At 31.4% G+C, this 18,042-nt stretch overlaps 1 protein-coding gene across 1 annotated transcript in view; it reads left to right on the top strand.

Annotated features, from left to right (window-relative positions):
• The first annotated feature begins 737 nt into the window (after nucleotides 1-737).
• The window catches only part of LOC118185591 (uncharacterized), a 31,336-nt gene continuing 14,031 nt past the window's right edge, over nucleotides 738-18,042 (top strand). The window contains exons 1-5 of the mRNA XM_035355477.2: nucleotides 738-867; nucleotides 3,717-3,819; nucleotides 12,478-12,869; nucleotides 17,824-17,882; nucleotides 17,975-18,029. Coding sequence (XP_035211368.1) covers nucleotides 802-867; nucleotides 3,717-3,819; nucleotides 12,478-12,869; nucleotides 17,824-17,882; nucleotides 17,975-18,029 — 675 coding nt within the window. The 5' untranslated portion in view covers nucleotides 738-801. The remainder of the gene's footprint in view (nucleotides 868-3,716; nucleotides 3,820-12,477; nucleotides 12,870-17,823; nucleotides 17,883-17,974; nucleotides 18,030-18,042) is intronic.

The following is an 18,042-nucleotide window of genomic DNA, read 5'->3' as shown; positions in this document are numbered from 1 at the left end:
GTATTGAATACCTGCGTTCCGCTGGGTGATCAGCTGCTTTAGCTCTTTGGTTCGGAAGATATGTCTTTTGGGAACCTTCTTCTGAGCATTGGCATGGGATCTAATAATAGATGTTGTTAAAGTCTGAATAAAGCTATCAGTATTATCCCTCTTATGTATTGTGGGTATAGTGTACTGAATGTTGTTGAGAGCTTTGGCATACCTTCGCCAGCCAGCAGTAAAGGCTATGGTGTTTGGTGAGGTATAGCTGCGAATGTCCAGAATCATTCTGACCGGGTTATGGACAGATGAGAGTTCATCCAGCACAGAAACATCCAGCAGAACCCTGGTGTTTTTGAGCAGGAAAAAGTCAATGATTCCGTGTAGGACGAGCAGTTATAGGAATCTTCAGTGACGTCACAGATAAACAAGCGCCTGGCTTTTCATTTGTTTACCCAAGTGAGCTAACCTGTTCTTTTACGCACCTTGAGTTCTGTGAATGTTCACAGAAATATTCAATATTAAAAAAATCTCAAAAATTTCTGTAAAATTCGTGAAAATAACAGCTGAAATTTCTGCGTTCATGAAAACGAATATTTCTTTGTAAAGGGGGAAATTGGAGGCTGACCCTGAAGCCGAAAATTAGTTAAATTTATTAATTTATTTGTGAAATTCTTGAGCGTTAAAAGTAAATTTTGATTGAGGTTTTGAAGACATTCAGTTTTGAATTTTTTTAGGAGTAAAAATTTTGCACTGAAAAAGTAATTTTTAAAATTGTGTTTGAAATCTGGCATTATTGTTTATTAAGCGAGGGAATTTATAATGGCCGACGCGAAGGTATCAGAAAGTGAAAAGGTTGTTATTTCGGCTGAAGTTCAAAGCTTGAAGGTTAGTACTCATAAGCGGTATAATGGTTCTGATTTCAATGTTTGAAAATTATAAGTGCAGAGTTTCTTATTGCAAGATTTTGTATTGTTGAGCATTTTTATATGTTCGTGTCTGTTTTCGCCATTCCATTCATTATTTTTATCGAAATAAATGTCTTTTGAAATATGTTTATCCTGATATAAAGTAAAATATTTTGTTTTATTTATATTTATTGTAAATTCTGATTAATTCTTAGCAAATAAGCAGTAACATTTCTTAACATATGCAGCTAATATGAGGTAATTAATTCTTAGCAAATAAGCAGTAACATTTCTTAATATATGCAGCTAATATGAGGTATTAAGATTTTGGATAAACATGAAGCCAAATACCCCTATAGAGAATGTAAGAGAAAAACAGATATTATTTGATACGCCTGTTCGTAAGAATATAGCCGTCTTGTATTCAGTAATACTGACTGTTGAATTTTCTTAATTCGTGTAGATTTAGAATTTACCATCTTATAATTGTAGGTACTGATTTTAAAAATGACATAAGAACCTGCCTTTTTGAATATGTTAATATAGTCTTACAGTCAGCAAAATGCATTCTAATTAAGTAGACGTACATATATTTCATGCAGCTTTTAAATTAAGATTATTTTAGTTGTTTTGTAGAAGCAACATATTATTTAATATATATATTTTGTCATTTGATCTTAAATCTTCATATTGCATTTTATAATACTGCAATATGCGGGGAAAGTGCTGATTCGCCCACTTCTTGGCGCCTTTTTAAGAATTGCACATACTCTGTATCCATGTACACATCGACCTCTTTTCACTTAAAAAAACATCCCAGAATTGCACAGAAATGGCATTGTGCACTCCTTTGACGTTCTCAATGTACACATCGACTATTTTCACTTAAAAAGTCAAAGAAAATTGACAAAAATCTAAATCTTCTCTTTCTTGTAAAAAGCACCTAACGCCAATCAAATAAGTGGGCGATTCTGCACTTTAGCCCAATATGCTACCGTTTCTGGAAGTCACTTTTCACTTTTCATTTATTCTCTTCTGGAAGTCGCATTTCATTTACTCTGAACATTCTCTTTCACCTTTGTGTTTGTATTCAAAGTATTATGGACCAATAAATTAAAATTTGTGCTTTTCTTTTGATGGCATTTCATATGTTTCATCACTCATATTATGAAGTACTGCTTGAAAATATTTTGCTTGTTTTTGTGGCAATAATTAATTGTTGGAATAAAGGCAATTCCCTTAGTTTTCAGATTTCTGCATGTGCTACAAATGCAATGAAATAGTGATTGGGCTAATTCTTCTTATGCTCAACTAAAAAACAACCAAACGTTTGACGTCTGAATCGGAGTTAGGCAGATTTTTGGGTAAAAGGAATCGGATCTAAAGTCTCTAAAATCATGTCGACTCCGACTCCAGATTTTGTTGAACAGTTTGAATTTGAAATGAAATTAAAATAAATTGAAAAAAAATTTGGCAAAATGAGGTAGTATTTTTATTTATTGACTATATACATCAATAAATAGTTATTTTCTATTTTATTGACGTATTAATAAATATAAGGGAGGAGGATAGATGTGATATTTGCCATTATTTGATTAAACTTATTCATTTAGTTACAAATTCCATTGGTAAATTTAGGTAAGCAGCAAAAGCTCCCAAAATTCACATAATGGGGAAGTGCATATTTGGTGATAAAAATGTTCTTAGAATTAAGAATTTTTAAAAGGGGGTGTAGATAACTCTGCATCATTAGTAGAAAGACTGTGGAATGATCTTGCAGAATTGGAATTTCTTCTTACTACACCATATATAGCATTTATGCAATTCTGAGATTTTTTTTTTAAATAAGTGAAAATAGGTCGATTTGTACATGGATACCGAGTTTGTGCAATTCTTTGTCTTTTTATTTTGGCTTTGTGTAGCGGCGATTTAGCCTATTATGTGCAGTTCTCTGATGTTTTTTTAAGTGAAAATAGGTCGATGTGTACATGGATCACAAAACTCAGTATCCTTATTTGGCCAAGGGGTACTCTTAAATATGCTTTTACCTATTCTAGGCATAGACATCTGTAAATTTGGAAGTGTTATTTGCTTTGAAATTTACAATCTAAGCAGTTTTAGATAGTTATTCAACTTCAAAGTCGAAGTACTAATGCATCATGTATTTGAATTGCCATCTACGTAGTCGTTTGCCTGAAAGGCTATTAATTTCGTTTTGGCATTTTGCATCAAAAACTTTAAAAGTTTCAAATTGTTGCACCAAATATTATCACCCTGTATTATATTTAAAGAAATTAAATAATGAAAAATCTGTGTAAATGTATGTATGTTTCTTGCATTGTGATAAAATAACGGTACTTAAAACCATCAAATTTTGTATAATGGCATCGTGAATATGGGCATCTGGAAGCCCAAATTTAGAATTTCTTTTATTATCTATTTCATTTTTTAAAGCTTTATCATTTTTTGATTAAGAAACTCGACGTTTTCAAAGCGAGCAATGGCAACACTGTATGGAAAAAAACATTATCTCTAGTACACAAGACTGCGTATTGGGAATTCTAAAGATATGCATGCTTTAAATTTTTTTTTTTTTTTTTTTTTTTGCAATATTCCTGTTGAATTTAGTTTTATGGTTTAAGTGCAAAAAAACATGAACATAAATAAAGGTAACGTACAAAACATAAAATAAATAAATAAAAAATAATAAAAATGGGGGGGGGGAACCATTGAGCGTAATATAAAATCTGAAAGCTTTCAGATTTTTTTAAATATTTTTTCCTCTTTTTTGAAACAGCTTTTAATACATAGATATTTTTCCTTTGATAGATTCCTGACTTGAAGAAAAGATTAGAAGCTCTTGGCTTATCCATTACTGGTAGTAAAGCTGAATTAATGGAACGGCTTCAAGCAGCTAGTATTTCTAGGAAGGGTATGCTGCGATACTTTGTAGTTTGTTTCTCATTATCACAGTGTATATAATATGTGAAAATTATATTTCATTCATAAAATATTGCAATAAATATAAAGACATTGTTAATACTACATTGTCTGTGCCTGCTATACATATTATAATGAGCATTTTTCTTTTTGGTATGTTTGTAATTTTTTAAAACTTTGTATGTTTTTTTAAGAACCAAAATAATTACATAATACGTTTCCAGACTCTTTGCAATTTGTTCTTAGTAAAAATTGGAAAGTCTGATCACTTCATAAGTAAAGTTACTGGATGTTCTGTTAACAGTTGCCCTGAAACTTTCAGGGGTGAAGCAGGTAAACAAAATAAATAAGGCAAAACAGTTGCTCGTAATACCTAAACCAGGCCATATAAAGTGGCAAATATGTAATATTTACAGTCGTGTGTCTGCAAATATGTATCTAATTGCAAGGTCATTGTATGGTAAGGCATATTCCTAGCAAGTGGCATGCTTGCCATACAGCAGTGACTATTACTTAAGCATTGAGCATGTTTGACCGCTAAAAGGTAGCATTGTGGAGTAATAAGTATCTTTTTGTTTTAATCAAATATACTTTAATTCATGTGTTCTAGTATAAACATATTGTCAAAAGTACCCACCAGATGACAAAATGCAAATGTGTGCATTGACAAATGCATTTATTGGGAATTGTTTTGGTTAATCTTTGGATTATGGTAACTTGGCAATTTTTTGGTGAAAATTTGGCAACCAACCCTGCTACAGTAACCTGCTAGTTTTTGTTTGGATGCCATTTTGTTTTCACAAAGTAAAGGCATTTTTTTTTTCTTTTTTTACTCAACATTTTTTTCCAACAATCTGCTAGCCGAATTACGCTTATGCTTGAACTTTTATGGGACAAAAGTGCTTAATCATGACGAAGATTAGGTGCAAAATTGGAAAATCGCAAACTGCTTGCCGCGTTTTTAAGAATTGCACATACACGGTATCCACGTACACGTCGACCTATTTTCACTTTAAAAAAAATCCCAGAATTGCACAAAAATGACATTGCGCACACTCTTGACTTTATCCATGTGCACTGCTAAAGTCCTAGCTAGTAACCTTTATCGCCTTGCCAAAATGTCGCCAAACTACCTGTTACCATATTCCAAAGATTAGCCATTGTTTTAACTCTAACAACAATAAAAATTTGTGGCAGTAATTATCGTAAAGTAAAAAAGAAATGTAAAAGGACACCTTCTGTCAGGAGTTGTGTTGAGTGCTGTTCCAGAACCTAACCTAACTCAAGAGAAGCTAAGTCACAGCGATTGGAGGAAGTATTTTCTGAGGCTGTTTCTCAACACTTTTGGAAGTGATGTAATAGTGATTATTTCTCTAGGTTGCAGCAGAGATCTAAGTAGTGTAAGTTGAGATCTGAAAGTTGGTGATGTGGTTCTGATTAAGAGTGAGAATATACCTCTTCTTCACTGGAAATCAGGCATACGTTTATTGAATTTTAATTAAATTTATTCATCTGCCATTTGCTGATAGGTCCTTAATTTTTTTTCATTAGTGGTCTTTAAGAGTTCTTAATTTCCATGTGCAGAAATGTGTATGAACCCTGAGAACTCTTTCACTTACAAAATATTTTTAACAATTTCTGTTGTTCATATTTCTGCTAGTTCAAAAACAAATGGTAGGTACAAGAATAGTTTTCAATTCTATGATATTCTAATCTCTCATAATTACTTGATCCTGACACAATGCACATTGCATTGTATCGGGATCAAGTACCAATAAAGTATTTAATGTACTTGTATTTATGATTAATTTCTTCAGTGGTACTTTCGATTATCTGCACTGACACTGAAAAATCACAAATTTATTGCTGATTTTGAAGAGCATTCGTGAACTTGTTGGTGACTAATTTTGGTTAACTTATTTTGGAACTTGTTGTTGACAAAGCTAATGCACAAAAGGCAGCTGCCCTTTTCAAAATAACATTCGTTTAAAAAAATATCAAAGAATTATGCAAACTTAGTCCATACAACTTTGACATTTCACACTGGCCATAATAAATGCACTTGTGCTATGCACATACTGGCCTGTCACATAAATAGTTTTTGGTGACATAATGTTTTTGCCTAGTGGATTCTTTTTTTCCATTCCACGGTGGAGATGTGGGTAACAAGAAAGAAGTTTTCTAAACTGACCATTAGGCCAATGCTTAGTATTTAATATACTTGAATTATTTGCATTTATGATGTGTGGTAACCTGACCAGAAACCATAGACTAGTGCAATGTAATTTTTATTTGGTATTGGATTGATAATTTTTAGTAAAAAAAAAAATTTGTGTTTTTGCTAGAAACTTGCTGATTTTATTTTATAAGAAACTTGAACATTTTAAGTGCCATATATATATAATATAAGGAAACCTTTAAAATTGCTTTCATTTTTAATTCATAACTTCTTAAACTCTGGTCTTGTAATCAGTGTGCTATTAAAAAGGATTAATCATATCTAAATAAATCACAGTATATAATTTATATGTTTGAGATTTTTCTGTAATTGAAATGTTAAATGTTTTATCATTCCACTCTTAAATGTGTTTACCATTGATGTAGTGTGACCAGTTGAAATGAGGGTGATGTTTTTCTTGTTATACATATATTTCCTCTCTCGAAACCAATTACTTTAGTTTTGGTTTTTCAGCTCTTTTTAGGTACTTAAATTCATGACATGTATAACATTCCCTAAACATAAGTCTTATTTCTTATTATATTTCTATTTTTATCATTATAAACTATTTCAAGTAAGTTATCTGTTGTCAGGTAATTTTTATGTCAAATCTCGTTATTTTGAAATGCTTGTACTACCTTTTTAAAATTTCTGTTAAAAATTCTAATATGAAAATTATTGATGAAGATAATGATTATGTAAAAAAAAAAAAAAAAAAAAAAAAAAAAAAAAAACTACTCAAAAAGGGATATTATTGAAGTTATTAAAAAATTATCAGGTGAAGTAGAGCCTAATAGGAACAGTGATCTGTGTATTAAAGTAAATGAACTTAAAAAGGTTTTTAGTGGGAAAAATTGGATATCAATAAGCTAATATGCAAGGAAAAATTTCAGTTTAAAAATGCACAAATGTTTTGTAGCTTTTAACATATAATTTATTGTTCTAAGATTTTTGAAACCAACATAATAAAATGTATGTAAAATTATGTATTACTTCTAAACTTCAGTGTTGCCATAGATTGGGATTTTCATCACACTTTTACTTCTTAATAACATTTTAAAAAAATAAATGAATTTTTAATAGTGGTCAGGTTAATCTTTAATATATATGTTACTATTGAAAGTGTATAATATAAATGTTTCAGGGCATTGTTTCTAATTTAATGTTAATTACTTGTTAATTAATTCTTAGGGAGTTAAGCTTATTCTGACATTTATTTTATGATTATATTAAATTATACACTCATGTCCATAAATTCAGGATAATGCAAAATCAGGCAAAGGAAGAGTTAGAAGCAAAACAAATTTGACTTATTTGTAAAGCGTATTTATTAAACAAAAGGTAAAGAGCAAAAAAGATGCTATATGTTTGATATTATTAAAAAAATTAGCGATTTTTTTTTTTCTCCCTGGAGCAAATTACAAAAAAAAACCTATTTACAAAAAACCAATATTACATTGTTGGTATGATTGTTAATACATTGTATGTCTCCTAGACAATGCAATAGAGTCCATACAACGCCTAGGCAGAGTATCAAATTATCGATCTGATCTTGGAGGATATTACGCCACTCAAAAAGCAATGCTCTCCGAAGTTCCGGTAGACATGTAGGAGAAGGTTGACAGGCTGCAACTCGTCGGCCAAGCATGTCCCACACATGCTCTACTGGATTCAAGTCCGGTGAGAATGCTGGCCAGTCCATATGGGTGATATCCTCCAATTGAAGGCATTCGCTTACAATGTTTGCATGGTGAGCACAGCCATTGTCATCCATAAACATAAATTGTGTGATGTTTTCTTGGTGGTAACGGGTACCTGGAGCTCTCTATATGAAAGTCCGGCGAGAATCAGACTGCAAGCTAAACCTGGACTCGTCGGAAAACATCACGCAAGCCTACTGTTGCGGTGTCCACAATGCATGCTCTCTACTCCAGGCTAGCCGCAGGCGACAGTAAGAGTTGCAGTAAGTGGAACGCATCTGACAGGTCTACGAGCATATAGACCAATCTGCCCTAAGCGTCTGTACACGGTCTGCCGTAAAATTGTTGAACCAGTGGCTGAAGAGAACTGATGAGACAGGTCTGAGGCTGTGCTCCACCTGTTTCTTTTTGGCGTTGTAACTCTGGGGCGACCTGTGCTGTAATGTCTACTCACATTACCATAATCTTTGAATCCTTGCCAAATCCTGGAGATGACACTCTGGGCAATTCCAAGTTCGTCTGATACTTCCAGTTGGGTACGCCCACATTCCAGACGGCCGATAATTCTACCACGTAAAAAATCATCCAAATGAGTCCTTTGTGTCATAACTATTCGGTTATTCAACTGAAATGCTTATAAAGTGCCTGCGAACAATTTTACTTCTTTGCCTGTATTCTTTATATATCACTCTCTTACACTCTCGTCATTGTGACGTACCATCGGTGTCATCTGGTTACTTCCTGAAGTTTGCATATGATTCTTGAAGATGTGTGTAGTGATTTTACAGGTGATATATTTATTTTAGAGTTCGATTTCCGCATGACTTATGGTCATGAGTGTATTTAATAATAATACTTTTTGTATACTTTTCTTTCTTATTCTTAGATTGATATTAGAAATGAAGCTGTAGTTCCATAGAAATTGGTTTATTTAATCCCCATTTACTGATATATCCTTAATCTTTTTTGTTAGTTGTTCTTTAAAAAAATTAATAAAACTTTGACGATTCTGAATTTCCATGTACATTTGTCTATTGAAACCATGTGCATTGTACAAATTTAATTATTAAAAAATGGCAAAAGAAATTTAGTTATAGGTTGGGAAACAGAGATGCTTTTATGTCTGGAGCTGCTCTGAATAAATGCATGGGAGTCAGATGAGCAATGTAGGAATGAATACCATTGTTGCACCATATACCATCACCACTATTTTCATCCATAGAAATAGCATCTATTTCCAAATCAATGCCCCTGTATATTAAACTTTCGTCATTTTGGATAAATAATCTACCTGATCACTGTACATGATAGTGTAATGAATGTAATGTATAACCACAAACCAAAATATATGAATATGTACAATATAAGATGAACAAAATCTGTATATTAAACTTTCGTCATTTTGGATAAATAATCTACCTGATCACTGTACATGATAGTGTAATGAATGTAATGTATAACCACAAACCAAAATATATGAATATGTACAATATAAGATGAACAAAAGTATGTTACAGTAGGTTTATGTAAATATGTCACAAACATGAAAAAAAAAAGTACTGACCATTTGGTTGACACATATGGGCACCAAATTTAAGCTCTTACAAATTACCTTCACTGTATGCAGAATTTTTATTACATGTGCCATTATGGAGGTAATTGTTGACAGTGATTTATATTTGTTTAGCATGATCTTGGATAAGTTTGAATACATTTTAGAGACTGACAAGCTGTGTTCTTTCTTAAGTACACAATGTTCTTCAAGAGAGACCATATTTCTCAAAATGCATTCAGCTTCACCTCAAAATAAATGTTTAAAAAAAGCATCAAATTGTTTGGTGAATCTTCGGATTATGGTAACTTGGCGATTTTTTGGCAAAAATTTAGCGATCAACCCTGCTAGTTTTTTTTTTTTTTTTGGACGCCATTTTGTTTGCACGAAGTAAAGGCATATTTTTTTCGAACTGTGTACTTCTCAGATTATTGCTTAAGTCCTACCTAGTAACCTTTATCGCCTTACCAAAATGTCGCCAAACTACCTGTTACCATATTCCAAAGATTAGCCAATTGTTTTACTATTAGGATTTAGATTCATTGTAACATGTTTTTGATTTCAAATGTACTTATTAGCCAGAGTTTGGCTTCAAAAGTCCATTGGTTATATATAATTTTAGTTTTTCAAACTGTAGTCTTGCTTTTATGTACTTTTGTATACTTTTTATGCAAGATTCCCCTTTTGATCTGCATTTTCTAGTTTTTTAATTTCATTTTCAATTTTCTCCTTTTTTTGTTTTGTTTTGTTTTGTGAAATAGCCTTAAACTTTTTATTGGAGTAAATTATGAGGAAATTTTCCTCCCTCTCTGTGTTTTGTCCACACTTGATAGATATGCTGTAGTTTTAAATTTATTTTTTAAAACATTCAAAAGTCATTAATCCGGACTTGTCGGGACTTCGGCGATTCCGGATTATACATCATCAGTTTAAATCTCGTAAGATAGCATGCAGAAATTCTAAAATTAAAAATATGAAACCTTAATTTATGAAATAAAGGACAATTATGATCTAAAGGGTATCAAAATTTACAAAAAAAAAAAAAAAAAACTTAATATTTATTTGTTTACTTTCAATGTAAGTTGTTTAAGTTGCTTCGTTTTATGTAATAATACTTTGTCTTTAATTCTATAAACAAACATAATTTCTTGTTCAGTTACAAAGTTCCGCTGTTCAAGTCCCGTAATTGCTGTGCCGAGAATACCGACTAACTTGTCAATCGAAAATTTTTCGTTTTCACTAACCTCTCTGTCACCTTCTTCATGTCTTTACCCATTTTTTGCAGCAATTCCACTTTTTGTTTGATGGACATCGAAACATACTTTCATTTTGTAGATCCTTTGGGAGCTCCAGCATCGGAAATTCTATTTGACATAATCGAAAGTTCAAGTTTACTTTTATAAATTTGCTCTTACAGTCTGCAAAAAATAATAAGCCGAATCCAATTTGAAGATTAAGGAACAACTCAATCTTCAACATTAACTGAAATAGATAATTAGATAATTTTAGCTTATACCGTCCGTTATACATAAAACGCGCACACGAAAACGTATTCTGCGCTTGCATATGCGCAGTCGTAAAGGTCTTATGCATACGCGTAAACGGCTATGCGCATGTGTCAACGTGGCGCATGCGCAGAAAGTTTTTAGCTTTGAGGTCCGGATTATGGGTGTCCGAATTAATGACTTTTGACTGTAGTAAATTCCAAGACTTCCTCAATTTGTGATGCATGTTTAGTTAGAGTATTCAAGCCTTTTTTTTTTTTTTTTTTTTAAACTAAGTTTCATTTTTGAGTCAGGTTAAATTAGGAAAATTTTTATATCCTTGTTTTTTCCACCATATTTTTTGGTTATACTGTTGATTAAATTTATTCAAACTATGATTTAATTTGACTTGTATAAGATAAATACTATTTTAAAAGTTCATATTAAATTTTTTACTCTGTTTACAAGATATTTATAAGAGCTGCTAGAATAAGAAAACACAAACTTAAAATTTTTGTTTGTGTATTTTCTTAGGGCAAAAATTTAAGCCTTTAAATTAGTATATTTTCTGAGATTCCATTCCCAATAAACATGTTACCATTAAAAAAGCCAATATTCAGTGTATTTCCTGATCCTTCATGTTTTATCTCGTAAAAAAAGCAAATTATCATTTAGGTAAGGATTTTAAAAATAGCCTTAGTTTATCAGCAGTAATGTTTTAATTGAATTAAATTCTTCAAAGAATTTCTTTAATTTATTTCAGTCCATTGATAAACTATTGCCTTTGTTCCAGAGGTAATTTTACTACATTGTTTTTCTTAGATCATTTTGTTATTTAAAGTTCTGTTGTCAGCCATGTGCAGTTTGCAGCTAATATTGAGTATTTAGCAAATGTTACCTTTAAAATGTATTAGTCAATAATATTTTATATTCATCTTCCGTTTGCTGATATGCAGCTGTTCCTAGAAAAAGTATTTTTTTAGACTCAGCAGTTTACTGATTTCAATAGCTTTTAGTTTTGGTTCTCAAAAAACTTAATTACTGATAACAGAGCTGCCACTGAAATCTGAGAAAGATTTCAATGAAAATAAAGGAAATTTTATGCATGTTTTTTACCTTTCAAGACAACTGAAATTATTCTAGTATTTAGCACAAAAAAAGTTTGAGCAAAATGATTAGAATCCTTTTTGTTATTTTCTAAGATTAAATTTCAGCATAATGTAAAATTGATTTAAATTTGATCATTCTGTCCCTCTTTTTTTTAAAAAATATAGTAATAGTTTTGAAGTGCTGTGGGCTATTTCATAGATAATCACTCTGATGGCTGTTTAGAATGGGGTCAATGCAATTAGAAAGTGAGTGGAATCTATTTCTTTGAAGGCTGAGACATGCAATTACCTTATTTTTATTATATAATTTTGGCTGACAGAAGGTTATGATATTGAAGAATTGCATCAAGCTAAATGAAATGTTAAATGGGAATTTCTCATGGAGCTTTATATCTCGAATTGTTGCACAAACAAATGAGAGTGTATAATTAAAATTTATTAACTGAACTTCAAAATCTGAATGTGGAATAAATTGTGAATAGCTTATACAATATTTTGTGTCAAGAATTATTTTTGCATGTTCTCCCTGTCTAAAATATATCCCCCCTTGAACACTTCAAAAATTTAATTTGCTTTTCCTATTTTAGATGTTTCATTTTTAACAGTTGATCCATTTGCTGATGAAGGTAGATCTGATTCATTTGATGATGGAAATAAACCTGCAGAAGATGATTCTTGTATTTCTTTACAAGATAATGATCAGTCCTTATTTTCATCTGAAGGTGATTCAATGAGAATAGTTGATAGTTCAATAGGAGACTCAAAATTGAGTACAGATAACCCTCCATCCAAACCTTTGAAAAAAAGTACAAAAGGGACTGAAAGTACAGTTACTAGGAAAAAAATTCAACTGACTAGGACTAATGTTATTACATCTACTCCTAAATCTTTATCTCCTGTGAAATCAACATCTATTATAAAAACAACACAAGCAGGTGGCAAGAAGAAACTGTCACTGAAAAGCATGACAGATGATGAGGTAAGTCTCATTCCATTGGTAATGTCTGGAAATTCTACAATATTGCTGTTTTGTTGTTAATATTTCTTGAAAATTTTAAGTAATTTAAGTAAAATACAAATTCTCGGTTTCAAATTTTTAAGATGTTATTTAATTGCAGTTTAATGCACAAGCTAACTTTATTCTTCACACAAAAAATTCTCAGAAACAAGATTTCCATTTCTTGAATACTTTGGTTCCTTGAAGTATGTAATTGGAGGGGGTGGTGGAATAGGGAGTTAAATATTGAATTAACTTTTAAGTGGAGTGTTTCTCTGAGTCCTTCTTAAGCAGTGTGCATTATATGAATATGTTTAACCCTAAGAATTTATAATTGGAGTTTCAAGAAAGGAAATCTGAAAGGATTGAGATTTAAACATAATAATAGAAGTTTTATTAATCTTTTTAAGTGCTTCTGTTAGGTTCACAATTTGTATATCTGCTCTTGGACTCACTCCTGCTGATATTACTTTTTGTCTTTTTAACTTTACATCGTTAAATAAACTTATTAAACATTTTCTTCACACTTATGCCACATAAAATTCAAAAGCAAAACCCCAGGCTGTTTTAGGAACAGCATAATTTAGAATTCTCAGTTCAGTGTCATGCAGTTCCCAATGTATTGCCATAAATATTTTATCTCAGAAGGATTATTATCCTCAAACCTTACTTTTGTTGTCTGTGTCACTTCAGATATTTAGTCTATGGCACAATCAGTCACCTAAAAGAGTTACTTTAACTAAGAAAATATATGTAATGCTTTTAATAAATCCAGCCAATGTGATTTCATGAATTCCAGTGATAATTAATGAAAATGTTAAATGACTGCATTTATTGCTTTCAAATTGCCTAGTTTGTTAATAACTAGCAGTAAAAAAAGGGAAAAAAAAAAAAAGTTTTAAAAGTTCAAAAGAAAAAATGTTTACACTTCTCTAAGTGGCACCAATATGGCACACTGAAATTAAAAATATTTTATATCCGATAGAATACTTGATAAAATGTTAAATGTTGGCATATTTTTTTTTAATGTTCACTCTTATTTCTTTAAAAATAATGCATGGCAATAATACAAATATTTATTTCATAATTTGTACTTTATCTTAATCAAATATGATGTGTGAGCTAGTATTGAAGTAATTTTAAGAAAATTAAAATAGAGATTATTATGAGTTTGCTACTGTCACATCTGCAGTTTTAGAACCTATACCTATAGTTGCATTACTTTGTATTTTCAAGTTTTTATTTGAGGGTGATTATTAATTATTGAAAGATGTTTTTGTGTGAAATGGCTTTTTGTATATAAATATTGATTATGCTTAATTTTTCATGTTTAATTTATTAAATTTTCGATGTAAAGAATCATTAAATGTTAATTTTCCACCCTCATTTATTTAAGATATTGAACATTTAAATGGGAAGAATGGCATTATATGTGATTTTGTGCTGTAATGTTATATTTTTGTTTTAATTTTAGAAAAGTCATCCAATTAATGGCTTCATGACATTATTTTAAAAGAATGTTAAGAGTTTACTGTATAATTTCTGAAAATTTCAAAATTTTGTATTCTAATGCATTTTTAAATGTTGCAGTTTTAAATCATAGATCTCAAATAGTCAATTAAATTGAGAGATTTTTAAAAAAAGGGGACAGTTCTACATCTCCTGTTCTACTGGGTTGATTGATGAAATTCATGTCTCAAAAGCACAGCTTAGGATATGTGTTAAATTTATGTATAGCATTGTTCTAATATAGGTACAGTAGAAGTCCGATAATCCGGCACGTTCGGGACCGGCTCGGTGCCGGACTACCGAAAATTCCGGTCTATCGGGCGGTAATTATAAGAACAATTAGGTTAATAATTAAACTAAAAATACAGTATGCAAATACATACAACAAAGTTTATTTTGCATTTCATATAATGTATGTACACGTACTGTAAAACATATTTCACTTAGATTTAAAAAAGTCACGAATGTCTTTTTGTTTTCTTGACTTTTGGCGTTTAGTATAAAATTTATTTCTAATGATATAGAAATCAATAATTTCTGAAGCACTGTAGCTAGTACTAGCCTCGGCAAAAGAGATAAACTTATTTAGTGATTCTGCAGCTTCTGCCCAGCTGATTTTTTCCTTTTCTTCCGTTTCGGCGTCTGAGTCATTTTCTTCAAGAGTAGCAACAATATTTCCAGAAACTAACTCATCTACTGGCGGATGGGCTTTGCAATTGTCCAAAAGAAGGATGGCTTTAGTGTCTTCTGGTAGACCAAGGCTTTTGAAGGATTCCTTGACCTCAGGCACAAAGTGGTGAAAAAACCAGTCTTTAAAGAGGGCGGCAGTTATCCACGCATTTGATTGAGCATCGTATTGGACAGGCAAGTGTGTAACATTCTTAAAATCCCTGGGTTTTGCAGATTTACCTATCACAAAAGGGGTCACTCGGTGGTTTCCAGACGCATTAGCACATAGCAAAACGGTTAATCTGTCTTTGTTTTTTTTTAAAACCCTTGGCTGCTTTTTCTCCTCCCCCAGCTAGTGTAGATGTTGGTAAACATCGCCACAATAGCCCTGTTTCATCAGCATTGTAAATCTGTTCAGGTGTTAAATCATTATCAGCCACGATTTTCTCAAACTCGTCTTTGTATTTTTCTGCAGAGTTTTGGTTTGCTGAAAGGGTTTCTCCAGTTTCATCAAGTCTTCGAATTCCATGCCGAAACTTAAAGTTTCTGAGCCAACCATCAGAATAACATTCACTTTCAGCAACTCCTAAATCTTGGCCGAATTTCTTTGCCTTTTCAACAATCATTGGCCCTGTTACCGGCTTTCCTTCAGAACGTACTGCACTAAACCATTTGAACAATACACTATCTAGCTGTTCCAATTTTGGTTTTTTTAATGTTTGTCTAGAAGCCAATTTTTCAGTTGTTTCCGATTGAGAAGCAAACTTCATTAGTTCATCTTTTGTTTTTTAATGTCATAAATAGTTGATGAGCCAATATTAAACTCATTCATTAAAACATTTCTATTCTCGCCTTTTTCTAGCCGTTTGATGATTTCTAGTTTCTGATTGAGAGCCAGTGTTACGTGTTTTCGTTTCTCTCCTTTTGAACTCGAAGGCTTAGGTTTTGAAAACATGGTCACTGTACAGTTAGAACGAAAATCACTTTTTTTTTATAAACAGTTTCAAAAGTTACGTTTACTGCGATGTGAAAGGACACAAAACAACAACGCACAAAAAAAATGGCGAAGACGCTTCGTGATTGATTAACGGAGCTGCACTGCACCTGAATTTGTTGTGACGGCTGAGACTAGCCGGCTGCTAATTGTTTCCGAACAATACCGAGCGCTTCCGGATGATCTCGAACTACCCCGAAAACTTTCGAATAGCTCTCGAGCGGTTTTATTTGCTTTAAAGACACACTTTTGGAGAAAACCAAAATTTTTACAATTTTCCGGAGCGATGCCGGACTATCGGGCATTCCGGACTGTTGAATGCCGGACTAATGGACTTCTACTGTATTTTGACACAAAATCAGACTTTTTCTGAAATTACATGCTATTTTTTTTTCCCCTGTATTTCAATTGTACTACTAAAATTGCTCCAAATTGCTGAGTTTTGTAAAAATCACACAAGTCGTTTTTAAAAAATTAGCTCTCAAAATTTTAGCTCCTCAATGGTAATTGAGTTTGGTACATATTTATTAATATCTCTTTTTTATTAAACTTATTTGATACTTCCTTTCACATTTTGAAATTTAGGTTCATTCCAAATAACACTCGCCCATTTTTAAAATTCGTATTTTTAAATAATTTTTACAAATTTTTCGAAAAAATTTTTAATTATAATCTATAAAATTTTTACCATCATCTTAAAGTGGATGTATTTCTAAGCACATCTGAAAAAAAATTAGTTTTTTATTCAAAATTTCCAAAAATATAAGTGAATTTATATATTGGTACGTTTTGAAATCTGCATATTTGTTGAAAGCAATAAAAACATCAAATATGGTTTAGGCACTTTGTTCAATTTTTTTGAAAGTAGGAACTATGTGCTCATGCACAATGTAAAAAGGTAGGAACGATGTGACTTTCTTCCGCTCCTGCTCAATGGAATGGAAAGGAAAGTAGATTGCCATATATTAAGGAGTTCGCCAAGTGAATTATTCTTGGTGCAAACTTGGGGGGGGGGAAATGCATCAAGATAAATTTTTGAATTTCTCCATAAATTTTGCACCAAATTTAACAAAATTTAATATTTAAGCGTAATTTGAGTCGTAGAATCAAAATATGGAGAAACATTGGTATCATTGGTATGTTATTTCAGAAAAGTCCCATTTTGTGTCAAAATACCTATGTTAGAACAGTGTTATATATAAATCTAATATATATCCTAAGTTGTGCTTTCGAGACATGAAAAATGCAATTTGAATTTCGTCAATCGGCGACAGTAAAGTGTAAAGTAAGTGGGAGATATAGAACTGTCCCCCCCTTTTTTTGCGCAGTGTACCGGAACTTACTCTTCACAGCATGGTTTTTGGCTATATATTTATCATGTGTGGCCTTATTTTCGGTTTGTGTAACTATGTTAGTTCTTTTTTTGTTAGAGCAAGAAAATTTGGAAATTTTTTCACTATCTATTTGAGGTTTTTTGCCATAAGTTCTAATGTTGTTGATCATAGTATTCTCATCATTTAAAATCCTCAGTAGATGTTTTGTTTTGACATGATGTGATTTCACTGTATTGTCACGTTTGTTGAAATGTAAAAAATGTGGCAGTGCTAAAGTATAATTCCTATTGATAATAATAGTATTTTATTTATGTGTGTGAATGTTTAAATGAAGCTTAAAAATATTTTTTTTTTTTTCATGTTTGAAAAATTGCTGCCATAGTAAACATGTTCTCTAAAGTTTATAAATTTTTTTATTTTTAAATTTTAGAGATTAGCAATGAGGGCTAAAAGGTTCAATGTTACACCATCTGCAACTTCTTTTTCTAAGTAAGATTTAAGATACATATTTAACTTTTTTTGTTTAACATGATTACTTTCTGAAAAACTTAATTTTTAATTTTAATATTTTACAATTTTAGATCTGAAAAAACTTTAAGAAGTTCCAGATCTGTTGGCTTAACCAGTACAAGTACTGTAAGTAGCAGTT

The sequence above is a fragment of the Stegodyphus dumicola genome, chromosome 5 (assembly GCF_044657685.1).
Source record: "Stegodyphus dumicola isolate Sdum_Otavi_A_Nest chromosome 5, ASM4465768v1".
NCBI classification, from domain to species: domain Eukaryota; kingdom Metazoa; phylum Arthropoda; class Arachnida; order Araneae; family Eresidae; genus Stegodyphus; species Stegodyphus dumicola.
This window is presented reverse-complemented; position numbering and strand designations above follow the sequence as displayed.